The 17,673-nt window shown below is 43.0% G+C and overlaps 1 protein-coding gene across 3 annotated transcripts in view; it reads right to left on the bottom strand.

Moving 5' to 3' along the window:
• The window catches only part of LOC119719582 (apoptosis-resistant E3 ubiquitin protein ligase 1-like), a 52,408-nt gene that overhangs the window by 22,513 nt on the left and 12,222 nt on the right, over positions 1–17,673 (bottom strand). Inside the window, exons 1-4 of one of the 3 annotated variants that reach the window (XM_038189078.1) lie at positions 6,419–6,436; positions 5,577–5,743; positions 2,862–3,082; positions 183–411 (exon numbers count right to left, since the gene is read on the bottom strand). In XM_038189078.1, coding sequence (XP_038045006.1) covers positions 183–411; positions 2,862–3,082; positions 5,577–5,685 — 559 coding nt within the window. In that variant the 5' untranslated portion in view covers positions 5,686–5,743; positions 6,419–6,436. Of the gene's footprint in view, positions 1–182; positions 412–2,861; positions 3,083–5,576; positions 5,839–6,418; positions 6,437–17,673 lie in introns of those variants that run through there. The other 2 variants (XM_038189069.1, XM_038189061.1) reach the window with 2 other exon arrangements.

A 17,673-nucleotide genomic window follows, 5' to 3' on the forward strand; every position in this document is an offset into this window, starting at 1 on the left:
AATGAACCACAAAACCGACCGAGCAAAGACACTGACAAAATGAGGAACTGCCAACATAGAGCTGGATAGCTCAGTTGGTAGAGCACCGGAACGGCAATCAAGATGTCGCAGGTTCAAACTCCACTCCAGTCAATTTCATTGTTCAAAAATCATATTGTATTCAAACGATAACTATCTCTTACCTGGCAAGAAATTCATTCTGTAGGGGCTTCCCCTGATGTTCATCTGACCCAGGCGGACGGTGATTGTGTACAACCCCGCCCGACGGACTGTGAATGAAGCTTTGACTTCGTTCATGGTGCCGTACTCTAACGAGCAGGCGACGCGTTGCTGGCTTGCCGTGATCTCCACGATGACGGGAAGGCTGTTGTCTCGGTTGATGATGTAGGGCCTCCGATTCCGTTGGAAAAACTGCCAGAAAAGGGATTTTCAACAAAATACGAGTAAACAAGAATTTGAGAAGTGAGAATATCAAGCAAGATATTAAGACCTTTCATAGGTGGTTACAGGGTACCAAGGTCCAAGGTCCATACAAAATTTGCCCTACACCAAAAGAGTTGCAGTTTCATGCAGCACTGTGTTCTCAAAATCTTTAGCAAGCCTGGGGGGGGGGGGGGAGAACTTAAGGCCACCCTCAGGTTGACCTTGCGACGACACAGAACAGTGATCAAGTGACCAAAGACTTTTCAGGATCAAGCTGCACCTGAAGTATGACTGTTGGGAACGTATCAGTTGCTGATTTTGTGCGACCTGAGTGTAACGGTGACAATATTAAGACAATTGGCATCAGTTGGCATTACAAAACAATGAACAGTCTTAAAAGAGTAGAACATTTCAACTCTTGCGCCTTGACGGAATGTGTTCCGACAGGTGGGAATCAATTGCAGTCGCCCTGTGTGAAGTTATGACGTCGTGTTCACATCCGGATCAACTTATTTCACTGTGTAACCAATCAGCGTATGGCACAAATAACCGAATGAACAGACGTGTCCGTGGCAGACCGTTTGATTGTTATCAACACGCGCAACGCTATTTTGAAGATGTCACATAATCACGTCTATGCCGAGGAATCGTGATCGCGTCCTGGGTGACGTGAGCATGGTTGCGATTATTTTGTGTCGAGATGCAGCTTGTTCCATAAGAATCACACGATTTCTCAGTTTTGTGACCTTAGCGTAACATTTCTGCTTGATGCCGACGGCTCCGTCGTGGCGCAAGGAAATCGCAGGTCGACCTGAGGCCTCCTTGAGATTGTCTGGAGTTTGCTAGGTGAGCCTTATACCAAATTCCTGCCATTGAAATTCATAAGTCCCCATGCAAAATGCCATCATCCACTGAATTAGTAAAAGTGCACTTTAAAAGAAACAGTACTGAAACAGAAGATGGTGCAGAGCGATCACTCATCACAGCTCCACTGTGTTGAACAATCTACATGTGTGCATTGACTTTTTTAATCTGATTGTGTAGAAACTCTAGCGTCTTTGCATGGGTGCTGAATGCACAATGGCAAATGGCGATCAAGTGTTTGTCAATCAGGAATCTCTGTACTTGTGTATACATGTAGTCCTTATGGTCTTGGTGCACGAGAACCCCCTCACATGGTTTCAAAGCAAGAGTTAGGTAGGACTCGGATGCGTTACTACTGTACGTCTGACACCACACAAAGAAGAAGCAGGTTAGTGCACATTTAGAAACAAGTAATTGTACATACTCTGCTCTTCGTGTGGAATCACTGCCTGCATACAGATTGTTCTCCCCACAGAGCTCTCACGTGGCTACGGCTGGAAATTACACACACGCCTATGGTAGCGGCTACAGCCACTTCCCATGGACCTGTGAGTTATTTCTAGCCGTAGCCAAGTAATTGAAATTACACAGGCGCCTATGGTAGCGGCTACAGCCACTCCCCATAGACCTGTGTGTTATTTCTAGCCGTAGCCAAGTAACTGAAATTACACATGTGCCTATGGTAGCGGCTGCAGCCACTTCCCATAGACCTGTGTGTTATTCCCAGCCGTAGCCAAGTAATAGAAATTACACATACGCCTATGGTAGCGGCTACAACCACTTCCCATAGACCTGTGTGTTATTCCCAGCCGTAGCCAAGTAATTGAAATTACACACGCGCCTATGGTAGCGGCTACAGCCACTTCCCATTGACCTGTGTGTTATTTCTAGCCGTAGCCAAGTAATTGAAATTACACATGTGCCTATGGTAGCGGCTGCAACCACTTCCCATAGACCTGTGTGTTATTCCCAGCCGTAGCCAAGTAATAGAAATTACACACACGCCTATGGTAGCGGCTACAACCACTTCCCATAGACCTGTGTGTTATTCCCAGCCGTAGCCAAGTAATTGAAATTACACACGCGCCTATGGTAGCGGCTACAGCCACTTCCCATTGACCTGTGTGTTATTTCTAGCCGTAGCCAAGTAACTGAAATTACACACGCGCCTATGGTAGCCGCTCCAGCCACTTCCCATTGACCTGTGTGTTATTTCTAGCCGTAGCCAAGTAATAGAAATTACACACACGCCTATGGTAGCGGCTGCAGCCACTTCCCACAGACCTGTGTGTTATTCCCAGCCGTAGCCAAGTAATAGAAATTACACACGCGCCTATGGTAGCGGCTACAGCCACTTCCCATAGACCTGTGTGTTATTCCCAGCCGTAGCCAAGTAATTGAAATTACACACGCGCCTATGGTAGCGGCTACAGCCACTTCCCATAGACCTGTGTGTTATTCCCAGCCGTAGCCAAGTGAAATTACACACGCGCCTATGGTAGTGGCTACAGCCACTTCCCATAGACACGTGTGTTAATCCCAGCCATAGCCAAGTAATTCAGACGCGGCCTTACCTTGATCATAAAGCTCATCGTTTCGCCAACCACGGCCGGCTCCACCCAGCCCCACTCCACTTTACAGCAGTTGACGTCCAGCAGACTGCCTGTGATGTAGTTGAGGATGGACGACGGCCTTTCCCGCCCCTGCTGTTGGGGGATTCCCCGGGCTAGCTGGTAGTTACCCCAGACCCAGAAGCTGAGGAGACCCAGGGGCATGGTCAGGATGAGCAGACGATCTGATCAGAGGAGTTAATAACATACTCAGTTGAAAGAGCAGTGCAAACAGTGAAAAGAGGACTGAAGAAAACAAGTGGTTGCTCACTTGAAATTAGACTCAAAAAACTCTTGATAACATATAGTATTACTCCCCAGAGTACAACAGGGAAATCCCCTAGTGAGTTGTTGTTTAGAAGAAAGATTCGTAGTAGACTTGATCAGTTGTGTTGTGTATGGACTTGAATTAATGGCACAATTGCAGAATACCCCGCCACTCACCTATCCCACCTCGTATCCGGATACGCGGATACGGAGTCACGCTTGGATGCTCAACCAAAACCACACTCGTGTGCCACCCCGTATCCCCGTATCCGCGTATCCACTTCCCGGCACCTACTTTGGACTTAAGACGTTTTCCCCCAAAACCACACGCGTGCGCCACCCCGTATCCGCGTATCCACTTCCCGGCACCTACTTTGGACTTAGACGTTTTTCCCCTGCTCCCCATTCAAATCACGTTGTCTCTGCCTTCGTTATTTTCCAACATGGATATATGGATGCTTCGTTCTCAAAAATAATACAGGGAAATAGCGCCCTCTTTAGACCCTCCAGAGCTCAAATCCACCCCGTAAATTGTATCCGCGTATCCACTTCCCGACATCTACATGTACTTTGGACATTTCTGCAACATTTTCCGACTGCGTAGCCATTTATTTTTAGGGGGTAATTTTCGCGTGGCAGGGTATTCTGCAATTACTCCGAATTAACACTAGTAGACTATTAATGAACTTCTAGTCTATGCACATGCATGCGCGCATAGATCTGTATGGAAAGTTCTAGCCCCATAAATGTGGCCTATTTACTGGACTGCCTCCGTAAACATAGGCCACACATCCACATGTACAAAAACGTGTCGCACTTTGCCAAATTTTGATTTTCGCATTTAGGATTAGTTTGTAGGTTTTTTTTGCTTTAGAAGCATACTCACCCTCTTTATAGGCTAATCAGAAAGTGCTGCCTTTTTCAGATGTACATTTTTCGTGAAATTTCCAGATTCATTTTTACACGTTTGCGTATCAAAATTTCAACATGAAATTTCACAAAAATTAGACATCTGAAAAAGACAGCACTTTCTGACTAGCCTATAATTTTAGAGGTTGAGTATGCTTCTAAAGCAAAAAAATCCTACAAACTAAGCCTAAATGTGAAATTCAAAATTTGGCAAAGTGCGACATGTTTTTGTACATGTGGATGTGTGGCCTATGTTTATGGAGGCAGTCCAGTAAATAGGCCACATTTATGGGGCTAGGAAAGTTCCAGTACTTTCCCTCTCTTGTTCAAGTGATAGTTTCGAGTGACATGTTTGGCCACTTTCGGCCCTTTCCCTAGCTGGAGTTACCCAGCCCTGAGTTTTATCATTGGGTTGTCTATTAGGGCTGGAGCGAATTTTTCTCGTAACTTGTAGTATAGGCAAACATTTTTGGAAAATGTTCAATTTTGTCCCCGTTACACACTAATTGCAACTGCAACTCACCCCAAACTTGCCTGGAATAACCATTACACAGGTCCTTGAAGTAAAAAACGATCCACGATGAAGATTCAGCCTACAATTGCAGTGAAAACAGGAGGAATAACCGCTAACTTGACAACCTTGCTGGATTGGCCAGGACCGCAATTGGTTTGTGCACAAAAAAAATTGTGTACAATGAATGGCGGTCGATTAACAGGCACAGAGAGCGATCGCTGTCAACTACTCGGTTTTGCCGGCTGCGCTGGCTGTTGGCGCATGACGTCACGCGGAAGCGTAACACCCGATGACTGTTTCATGCACTATTGGTTGCGGTTCCAGTACCAAAGCTGTGATGCGAGTGGTAAACCTTATATTAGTGCATGAAACAGTCATCGGGTGTTACGCTTCCGCGTGACGTCATGCGCCAACAGCCGGCGCAGCCGGCAAAAATGAGTAGTTGACAGCGATCACTCTCTGTGCCTGTTAATCGACCGCCATTCATTGTACACAATTTTTTTTGTGCACAAACCAATTGCGGTCCTGGCCAATCCAGCAAGGTTGTCAAGTTAGCGGTTATTCCTCCTGTTTTCACTGCAATTGTAGGCTGAATCTTCATCGTGGATCGTTTTTTACTTCAAGGACCTGTGTAATGGTTATTCCAGGCAAGTTTGGGGTGAGTTGCAGTTGCAATTAGTGTGTAACGGGGACAAAATTGAACATTTTCCAAAAATGTTTGCCTATACTACAAGTTACGAGAAAAATTCGCTCCAGCCCTAATACTAACAACCCAATGATAAAACTCAGGGCTGGGTAACTCCAGCTACCCTTTCCCTAAGTTATCAAAGTCTCCGTGTCAATTATCGAGTTGTAAAGTTACCCCAAGTACACAACATCAGTATTATTCAGCATTCGGCCTGAACACAAAATTATTTTTTCCCAAAACATCTCCGGATTACATCGTTGTTGAGTGCCCTCTACAATGCTTTTAATTTTATGATACGTACTGCGCAGTGTTCTCCAACATGTAGAACAAACCTGGCGCCCCGCCATGCTTTCTGCCATTGTGTCTGCGGCGCCCACCATGTTTAAGAAGTCCCCGCCAAGCTTTAACATCCTGCTGCCAGGTTTAAATTTTTTGACTCTACAGTGTACATTTACAACTAAAAGAATTTAGAAACAAGAATAACCACTTCATTTTCGAATAAAATTGAATGACTTCCCGCTGAACCTATGTTTGCGATGCGCGCAGATCATAACTCAATTCTCTATGAGTCATATGATCGATGCAGTTTAGTCTGGTTCTGACTATTCCGTTCTCCTCTATCATCATATTATTCGGGGATCGTCTGGTAACAAGATGTACCATTGTCCCATGCAAAATAATGCTACACGACCTACGTACTGTACATGTACATGTACAGTACGATATACGTACACACGTGCTTGGACTGCAGGCCTGGCGACGTGCGTGTTACTGTTAAATACGTTCGCGGAATTTGCAGCGGGCATTGGCATCGTTTTTAATAGGCTTTGATTAAAGGATGTTTTAAACCCTAGACTTCGGGGTTAAGGCTAACTTTTGTTGGATGTTGTATTCCATGAACTTCAGTTGTAGATAGCCTTATAATATAATAAAATGTTTCGTTTGCTTCCCAGTAAATTGCAGGGCTTGAAACGACGGCCACGACGCGACGGCCAGTGCCGTCGTTGCCTTCTCACTGGCCGAGGTGCCCCACAAAAAAATCCCCGTCTTCACGGCCAGTTTTGCCTTGCCCCATATTTACCTTGGCCGTCGTGCCCTTTTTGCAAAAACATCCATCAGCCTATTAAAATCACTACAATCCTTGATTTCAGTTGTTTTTCCACACATTGACAATGTATTTCGATGTCATCCCAGCCCGATCGGGGTTGTCTTAAAATCTCGCTTAATGATCACACGCACGGCCGGCCGTGGCCAAACACCAGCGATTCCCCATGCACTGTACGTACGTAAGTACGATGTGACAACTTAATCCCCAGTTCCGGAGTGTGCCGATACTTCAAATTAAGTAGCGACAACCCCACCGCAAAAAAAATATATCTGTATTAGTACACACACACACCAGCAGGAGTACGTACGGCAGATCTTACGTGCAGCCAACCGACTTTCTTTTTCTCAGTGCTTGCACGCGCGGTACTATGGAACGCCAAAGAGGCATTTAATGTGATCATCGAATCGGTGATGGACTTTTGCAATCGGTGATGCATATTCACGATCGGTGATGGACTTTCGCGATCGGTGATGGACTTTTACTGGTGATGCATATTCACGATCGGTGATGGACTTTCGCGATCGGTGATGGACTTTCGCGATCGGTGATGGACTTTTACTGGTGATGCATATTCACGATCGGTGATGGACTTTCGCGATCGGTGATGGACTTTTACTGGTGATGCATATTCACGATCGGTGATGGACTTTCGCAATCGGTGATGGACTTTTACTCAACGACTGGTCATCGCAGCTTTGATCACCGATCGCGAAAGATCATCACCGATCGCGAAAGTCCATCACCGATTAAATGCCACTTTTGGCGAAACAGGAACGCCAAAGAGGCATTTAATGTGATCACCGAAACGGTGATGGACTTTCGCAATCGGTGATGGACTTTTACTCAACGACTGGTCATCGCAGCTTTGATCACCGATCGCGAAAGATCATCACCGATCGCGAAAGTCCATCACCGATTAAATGCCACTTTTGGCGAAACAGGAACGCCAAAGAGGCATTTAATGTGATCACCGAAACGGTGATGGACTTTCGCGACCGTCGCATCTGTGTGTTGCGTCGTAATCATTTGCACGTATTATACTTATCTACATGTATGTTCCTTGCTCTGGAGCAATTTAAATTTAATTGCAAATGCGCAGAGCCTTTATTTTGCTCTTCTGTTTTTTTTAATACCTTTCGCGAAAATCTGATAAATTTTACTTCCGCGTAACCGATGTAATTTTCGAACCATGGTGTGTGTGTTTGATAAGAATTAAATTTAGAATTTAATCATTTTTAAGATTAGAAAATATTATCATTGTTTTTTCAAAGAGCAATGATTCGATGTGTACATTTTTGTAATGCAGCATGGTACTCAATCTGCTAAGACCACTGTGGGAAATAGAGCTAGCTCTATGGTTTGTGCCAGCCATGTCTTCTTTGGCAATCAATCACCTTGTCCCTTTAGCCCTCGCAATAACACGTGCTTCAGGTCTCCACTTACCAGCTACCATTTTTTTTTGCAGTCGTGGAATTGGGGCACGATCGAGGTCAATCGTTTTTACATGGGGGCTCACAAATTGGGTGTTCCACATGCAAACGCGTTCCATGCACCAACTGACGTTCAGCAAAATAATGGAATCCTTTTCAATTTTAAGAACATATACCTTTACATCATGTACATGATGTATAGGCTACAACGGTCTACAATCGAGCCGCAACTTCCGAGATCTTTTCGAGCTTGTCTTAAGTGGCCTTGTCAATTGTATAGTGCACAAACAGAACAGACATTCGCTATTCAACCCAATTGGTTACATTATTCTTTAACTAATGAATAATAAATTATTCACCGGTGTGCACAGTCTTTTTAAACATCGGAGTTATCAAAGGAAAATATTGAATAATGTATAAATAAAAACACACTAAAATTGTCCAATAGGAGTACAACCGCAACAGTTACCTATGTACCGATAACCTAAACAAAGCTTAGTCTGCCCATGACGCCGGCAGCCTCCGTCGCCCAGAAATCACAGCATATTTAAGTTGAAGAAAGTGGGGTTTTTTTTTGGGGGGGGGGGGGGTTGGCTGGGATATTTTCACCCACTTACTTTGATAATATAAAAAAAACACTCTGCACCGATAGCAAAAGTCCATGCAAGGTTGATTACCGATCGTGAAAGACCATCACCCATGGGCGTCACAATGGGGGAGCACGGGAGCGCTCCCCCCCCCCCCCGGAAAAGCCCCCCCCCCCCCCCAAAAAAAAAAAAAAAAAAAAAAAAAAGATGGGGGAAGAAGACAGAAAAAGGGGCGCGAAGTAATATTGTTTGAAAAATGCCCACCCTCGAAAAATGATAAATCGTGAATATGCTGGAAAAATCCAGGTATTTCGGGGAGAAAAATGTTTTGCCCCTCTGCCAAAAAATTCTGGCGACGCACAAATCACGGTGTTTTATAGCCACATTACCAATGATAGGGAAAACCGGTCGACTTATCAATTGTTATGGTTATATTAATAACGGCAACACCAAACCGTAGTGGGCAACAGCGGAGACTCAAAGCCACGACATACACAATATGCTTGACAATAAATGAAATACATGAACATGAGATATGTGGCAATAATAACAACAAATGAAAATCATACTTGAATTACAAAAAAATAACTTCCCACATCATAGCCTCGTGACACTTGAGAGCGCTACGGCAAGTATCAAATTAGCCTAACAAAATAGAAAAACAAGGGATTGAATGGTTTCATTTGCCCCATAAATATGAGGAGCAGGCTGTCTGTATCCTAAAAATTGCGAACATTTTAATCCTTGTAATTGATATAGTCTCTTGAAACCTTGGAGCACTATAACTGGCGGATGTAAGGGGTGGTGGTGGAAAAACATTTGCAAGGAAAGTTCCTCTGTGTACTGTCCATCATGTGCTCGCTTAAGTGTGCTTAAGTGACCAGAGGCCCCACATATCTATACCAACATTGGCTATTAGATGGATTTATGATGATGATGATGATGATGATGTGATTGCATTCCTGTGCCCCCTGGACGCCTGCTCAGACCCCTCAATAACCCCGCCATAATGCTGTCTCCAATGACCCACACATCAATCGTCATATTATGCAGAACCTTTTATCACGTACAGTACCGCCCAGAATTTACCATTCCCAAATGCCCACACCAAAGTCCCTTTGCCCGCTGTTTGCGATCATGGTCCCGCATGCCCTTTGCCCAATCCCCCTTCCTTAGAATTCGGTCATTAATAGAGGGCATCGTGTAAACCACAGACAATAATCCCCGAGCATACAGCAAAAGGGCATCGTGTAAACCACAGACAATAATCCCTAGCAGTCAACAAACTACCTTCTGAAACGGGCAACGTGTAAACCGCGCCATAACAAAACAAGAGGCCTGGAAGCCGACGTCGGGAAATTCACCCATACACACACGACGTACACAAAAAGCCGACAGAAAACGAAGAGCCGAAAAAAAAACATAAAAAGAAATAATGCGGTTGGGCGAGAGGAGTAAAACTTTTAAATATTTTGGGGGGACTGCATGCTCAACATAAAAAGAAATAATGCGGTCGGGCGAGAGGAGTAAAACTTTTTAATATTTTTTCGGGGGACTGCATGCTCAACATAAAAAGAAATAATGCGGTCGGGCGAGAGGAGTAAAACTTTTAAATATTTTTGGGGGGACTGCATGCTCAACATAAAAAGAAATAATGCGGTCGGGTGAGAGGAGTAAAACTTTTGAATATTTTTGGGGGGACTGCATGCTCAACATAAAAAGAAATAATGCGATCGGGCGAGAGGAGTAAAACTTTTAAATATTTTTTGGGGGACTGCATGCTCAACATAAAAAGAAATAATGCGGTCGGGCGAGAGGAGTAAAACTTTTGAATATTTTTGGGGGACTACATGCTCAACATAAAAAGAAATAATGCGGTCGGGCGAGAGGAGTAAAACTTTTAAATATTTTTGGGGGGACTGCATGCTCAACATAAAAAGAAATAATGCGGTCGGGCGAGAGGAGTAAAACTTTTTAATACTTTTGGGGGGACTGCATGCTCAACATAAAAAGAAATAATGCGGTCGGGTGAGAGGAGTAAAACTTTTGAATATTTTTGGGGGGACTGCATGCTCAACATAAAAAGAAATAATGCGGTCGGGCGAGAGGAGTAAAACTTTTAAATATTTTTGGGGGGACTGCATGCTCAACATAAAAAGAAATAATGCGGTCGGGCGAGAGGAGTAAAACTTTTAAATATTTTTGGGGGACTGCATGCTCAATATAAAAAGAAATAATGCGGTCGGGCGAGAGGAGTAAAACTTGTTAATATTTTTGGGGGGACTGCATGCTCAACATAAAAAGAAATAATGCGGTCGGGCGAGAGGAGTAAAACTTGTTCATATTTTTGGGGGACTGCATGCTCAATATAAAAAGAAATAATGCGGTCGGGCGAGAGGAGTAAAACTTTTAAATATTTTTGGGGGGACTGCATGCTCAACATAAAAAGAAATAATGCGGTCGGGCGAGAGGAGTAAAACTTTTGAATATTTTTGGGGGGACTGCATGCTCAACATAAAAAGAAATAATGCTGTCGGGCGAGAGGAATAATGCGGTCGGGATAGAGGAGTACAACTTGTTAATATTCTTGTGGGACTAGACTGGATGCTCAATATAAAAAGAAATAATGCAGTCGGGCGAATGGAGTAAAACTTGTTAATATGTTTTGGGGGACTGGATGCTTGAAATAAAAATAATTAATGCGCTCGGGCGAGAGGAGTAAAACTTGTTAATATTTTGGGGGACTGCATTCTCAATATAAAAATAAATCATGCGGTCAGGCAAGAGGAGTAAAACTTGTTAATATTTTTTTTTTTGGGGGGGGGGGGGGACTAGACTGGATGCTCAATATAAAAAGACGTAATGCGGGACGATCGTGCGAGAGGAGTAAACCTTGTTCATATTGCGACACGGCTACTGACTGAGAAGTTTGCCAAATCAACGCAAACTTCAGGACCACGAGGTACGTCGACCCGCGGGCAACTAGTGCAGTGCGGCATTGTTGAAACTAGACTCCGTGTTGGTCTGATCATGGTCTGATGGATAATATTACGGCAGTCCCAGGCATCACAGGGGAGCCTCCTAGCAACAGTATTTCTAAGCAACCAGGTTGGAATGTGATGGGCATGCAGCCATGCACCTGTGGCTCAGACGGTCAGTGATGAAAGCAACCAATGGCATATTTATTTGCCGGGAACCGGCTCATTTCATTGGCTGAGATACCATCATCACTGTTTATCATCTAAGAATCTTCCAATTGCTGGCGGCAAGTTCTCAAAGGCCTTAAAGTTCGGTGGCCTACTTCTGAACCCAAATGTATATGCTTTGTAACAACTAGAGTGGCATTGTATCAATTTGAACAATGCGGCTATCAATCATTCTCTGGAAAGGCTTTCCGGAGCTGAGATTTTATTTGGGCATTTTTTTCTCAGAGACAGGGGAAAACTTCATGCGAAAAATGTGGGAAACTGAATTTACGTGAAATTTCACCTCCGTGTTGTGTACATGCACATAGATAAACGATTGGGGGATGATATTCCAAGTCCAAATAATTCATTAAATGTAGGGCTCCCGATGTCTTTTTTTCGTAGTACGATTTTATTCTTCGCTTATTTAAAAATAAAACTGCATGGCCTACATTATTTTTGTAAATGTTACTCTAGAATATAATTATTTCGGAATACATTTTGAAATTAAGTTTGAAGTCAAAGCGCTGTTGATAATCTTGTTCGTATACCTTTTAAAATTAGGAAAAACTAAGCATAATTCGTATTAAAATTTCCCCTGGAATCTACAAAAGAATTAACTGAGAGTTCAGAACTTAATGGGCTAGGGTGTTTGAAATCGTTTTACTTTAAAAATAAACCGAGAGAATAAGATATACTAAATCGTATTAAAATAACCCCTATTTATATGATGTCTCTCTCTATCCGCGGCCGGGAAAATATTAAATGGAGGACGATTAATTCTTCGTGTATTTCAAAAATAAAAAGCATGACCTACATTATTTTGTAAAAATGATTTACTATAGAATATATTTTGGAATATATTTTGACGTTATTGTTTGAGGGATGTTGTTAATCCTGATCATATTCATTTAAAATAAGAAAAAACGAGCATAATTCGTATTAAATTTCCCCTGGAATCTACAAAAGAATTAACTTAGAGTGCAAACTTTAACGGGCTAGGTTTTTTTTAAAATCATTTTGCTTTAAAAAAAATATTTTAGACGTAAATCTCTCCAGACGTAAATCTCTCTCTGAGGCCGGGAAAATAAAAAAAAGGGGGATGACGATTTTATTCTTCATTTATTAAAAACAAAACATGGCCTACATTATTTCGTGTACCGGTACATGTTCTACTCTAGAACATATTTTGGAATATATTTGGACATGAAGCATTAAATGCAAGTGCTGTATTAAATGTGCCCCCTATTCCAGCCGGGAAATAGAAAAGTGTCTTATAAAAATATATTCTTGCTTTGAAAGTATTCTTGCTTTGAAGGAAATTTTGAGACAATGATTGACAGGCGACCTTCAAAACTTATACACTGTATATTTTTGTTGATAATTATGTATGATAGTTATGTTCAAAGCGATTGATTTGATGACCGCCCGTCCGCCCGCCATAATGACTCCTCCAAAACGAAAAAGATAGCCATGTTCTCAAAGGGATGTATTTAATGCCCGCCCGCCCTAAGACGACTCGTAGGGAAAAAACAGTTGCGAAAGGGGGGGGGGGGGCACGGGCCGGGTGTGCCCCCATCTGGATCCGCGCGTGTGATGACGATCCTTACGAGTAATATAAACTCAAAACAAATTTCACAATAGAGATCGCTTTTGTGAACAGAACTGCGCAAAGAGTTTACTTGTAAAACTTGTGTACTTGTTAACTATAAAAAGGAGGGATATTCCTTTTGACCAGATTTTCACACCCCTTTCTCAAGAGTGGAAGAAGAGCACGGGCCATGCAGGGCTCACCGTTCAATCATAGAGCTGTGTTTTATTTCAATTCAGTGCGGGCATCGTGTTCTATGTGTCCCGAAGAAATGTGTCGCGGGCATTGTGTTTGTGTACCTGATCATTTCACAAGCATGCCGACGTGCGGGCATCGGGGCTTGTGGTTTAGGAGAGTGCGGGCATCGGGGCTTGTGGTTTAGGAGAGTGTGGGCATGTGGTTAGGAATTCTAAGAAAGGGTTCGGGACCCCCAATGCCCGGCAACCAATAGGTCCCGATAAACGGGCATTGTGCCATGGTAAATTCTGGGCGGTACTGTATTGGTAAAAAAATACTCGGACTCAAATTTAAGGACATGAGAAACACATTGCTGAGATGATTGGTAAAGCTAATAGAAAATTATTCATGTTCAGGAAACTGAAAGAAACTGGTTTTACTCAAAGAACTTGTTACCCTATGTTAGACCAGTCCTAGCAAACGCATCGCCGGTTTGGCACTCAAGCATTACACTCAAACAGACCAATCTAATTTAGTCGATCCAAAAGAGTTTGCCGTATTACTCTATCTCTGGATCACCTTTATGATAGAAGAACCACTATGTGTACAAACTTTGCTCTATGTGCTTTTAAATCAGGCAAATTTAATGAGTGGTTTCCTCAATCAAAAAGTTGGCACACTATGAATCTTAGATCGAGTAGAACACTCAAGGAGTATCCCAGTTCATCCAAGAGATTTCGAAATAGCCCAGACTCATCAATAGTTCAACATAGGATTTTCAAATGTATACAATTTTAATTGCTATTATCCGAGTATATATGTTTTTGAGAATAATGGATTGTTGTGCATTTTGTATGTGTTTCGATTTCTCGTGAAATGTGTTTATTTTTAATTAATTTTTACTGTAAATCACTGTGCAATTCAGCTTCTGAGCTGCTTGATGGTGATAATCAACCCAAATAATAATAATGTTAATAATAATGATACAAAATAATAACTTATAATAACCCATAATTGGCTATTTGGGGAACATTCCCATAAACTAGTGCACACATTTTCCCCCCAACTTTAATGACCCGTAACTCCAATTTTACCTTGATTCGCCGGGTAATTTTTACTAATTCGACCACGAGCAATCGAGTCTATTTGCGACGATAATATTTTGCCTCTAAGTGTGTGACGCTAAAGTGTCTCCCGAAGGGTATAGGCCTATTATAAAACAAATCATTCTGTTCATGCCACATTCACAGAGGAGTGTTTTATTCCGGATACCTGTGATATGGCATATACCGTTTGAATTGTTAATTGTTATGGTTATGTGAATATGTGAATATGGCAACACCAAAGGCCCAAATCCACAGCGGCATACATGTACATGTACACTAACTGCAAACATTTCACGGACATTACAAAAAATGGAGTTCGCAAGTGAGAACGGACATATTATAAAACATATAACCGTATTAACACAATTTAGGGGCAACACCAGGCCCGACCAGTAGTGGGCAACACAAGAAACTCAAAGCCACGGCATACACAATATGCTTGACAATAAATGAAATACATGTAGGCCTATATGAAAATGAGATATATGTGGCAATAAATGACAACAAATGCAAATTAAACTTGAATAACAAAAAATAGCTTCCCACAGATGTACATTCAGTCAGGAAAGCATCAAAGCCTCGTGACACAGTGAGATCGCTACGGCAAGTATCAAATTAGCCTAACAAAATAGAAAAACAAGGGATTGAATGGTTCCATTTGCCCCATAAATATGAGGAGCAGGCTGTCTGTATCCTAAAAATTGCGAACATTTTAATCCTTGTAATTTGTATAGTCTCTTGAAACCTTGGAGCACTATAACTGGCGGATGTAAGGGGTGGTGGTGGAAAAACATTTGCAAGGAAAGTTCCTCTGTGTACTGTCCATCATGTGCTCGCTTAAGTGTGCTTAAGTGACCAGAGGGCCCCACATATCTACACCAAGATTGGCTATTAGATGGATATATGATGATGATGATGATGATGTGATTGCATTCCTGTGCCCCCTGGATGCCTGGTCAGGCCCCCCAATAACCCCGCCATATGCTGTCTCAGATGGCCCACCCATCAATCATCAGATGCAAAAAACTTTTTACCATTTATTGGATAAAAACAAATCATTGTGTTTATGCCACATCCACAGTGGACTGTTTTTATTCCGGATACCATCGATTGGGCATTTACCGGTTGCAATATGGGCAGCACCAAAGCCCAAAGCCACAGCAGCATACACCAACAACAAACATTTTACGCACATTAATTTAAAAAAAAATGCAGTTCACATATGAGAAAGACACTTTCAAACACAAAAACACCGTAAACAAATATCACCGTCAGGGGCAACACGAGAAACCCTAAGCCACAGCGGCATGCACGTTCAATAACTGATGCACTTTGGCGATCGATGATGGATTTTGCAATCGGTGATGGGTCGTTGATCATCGGTCGCAAAAGTCCATCACCGATTGCAAAAGTCCATCACCGATTGCAAAGTTGATCACCGGTCGCGAAAGTCCATCACCGATCGTGAATATGCATCACCAGCAAAAGTCCATCACCGATTGCGAAAGGCCATCGCCACTCGTGAATATGCATCACCAGTGAAAGTCCATCACCGATCGCGAAAGTCCATCACCGATCGTGAATATGCATCACCAGTAAAAGTCCATCACCGATCGCAAAAGTCCATCACCGATTGCGAAAGGCCATCGCCACTCGTGAATATGCATCACCAGTAAAAGTCCATCACCGATTGCGAAAGTCCATCACCGATCGTGAATATGCATCACCAGTAAAAGTCCATCACCGATCGCGTAAGTCCATCACCGATCGTGAATATGCATCACCAGTGAAAGTCCATCACCGATCGCGAAAGTTCATCACCGATCGTGAAAATGCATCACCAGTAAAAGTCCATCACCGATCGCGAAAGTCCATCACCGATCGTGAATATGCATCACCAGTAAAAGTCCATCACCGATTGCGAAAGTCCATCACCGATCGTGAATATGCATCACCAGTGAAAGTCCATCACCGATTGCGAAAGTCCATCACCGATCGTGAATATGCATCACCAGTAAAAGTCCATCACCGATCGCGAAAGTCCATCACCGATCATGAATATGCATCACCGATTGCAAAAGTGTATCACCGATTCGATGATCACATTAAATGCCTCTTTGGCGTTCCATACGGTACACAATATAATACGCATTGATGTTCTTGTACGAGGCAAATGAGCTCGAGGGCAAACCACGCGTGCACATGCATGTGTTCCGATCATGCCGATTGTCAAAAGTTACAAATGGCGATCGTGTATGGGCCCGGTTCCCTAATAGAACAAAATCCACTTTTAATTTATTTGACTTACCAAACTAGTTGGCGACATTAAGAACATACAGGTAGTAGTTCATAAATAGAGGGAAATTGGGGGGGGGGGGGGAATGACGATGACAAAAACAAAACGCAACATGAAAATAAAGATGACGATCGCACGGCACCGGCACCACCCATAAAATCGCGTACAAAAACCCTAATTTTACAAAAAGGTGGCATTTGATCTGAGAGAAGTCTGCTTTAGGTTGAAAAGGTAATTTTTGAATGCTAAAAAAATCGGGGGAACTGGCCTGGAATCGCCTCAGATTGCACCACAGAGCATCTAGAATCCAAAATTGGCGGCCGCGTTGTAATGTATGCATTATGCGAAGGCGCTTGGGCAAGATAATGAATATGCATTATTTAAGTTCATGACCTCGTGTTCGTATGGCCAGCCGCGCTGAGTGTCCGACAAACGTCATAAACTATGATGCATATTCATTATCTTGCCCAAGCGCGCTCGCATAATGCATACATTACAGCGCGGCCGCCTTTTTGAAATCGCATTGGGGAGCATTTTCGGGACGATATTTGTGGAAGATGATGACTGAAAGTCGTCTTTTGGCCAGATGGATGAAAATATTGAGACCAAAGAACGTTTTTTCAAAAAGGTATGAGTTGCTCTACGACTAAGAACCTGAACTTTGGAAATTTGTGTCCTGGATGAAAAGATAATCTCGATCGAAATCTGTAGCAAAATCGCTACATCAGCGGCCAAAAAAATTCAGTCTCTGTGGAAGCATTGGGCGGCTGGCCGTACTACAGAGCTTGCGATAGTACTGTACGGCCAGACGCAGTCGGGCTAGGGTTCGCCATAGTGTACACCCCAAACGTCGTAGTGTACACCCCATTAGGATGTCGTTTGGGGAAAAAAAAACTCAAGGCCAGGACGCCTATGAAA

Source organism: Patiria miniata, unplaced genomic scaffold (assembly GCF_015706575.1).
Source record: "Patiria miniata isolate m_02_andy unplaced genomic scaffold, ASM1570657v1 HiC_scaffold_13, whole genome shotgun sequence".
Classification (NCBI taxonomy): domain Eukaryota; kingdom Metazoa; phylum Echinodermata; class Asteroidea; order Valvatida; family Asterinidae; genus Patiria; species Patiria miniata.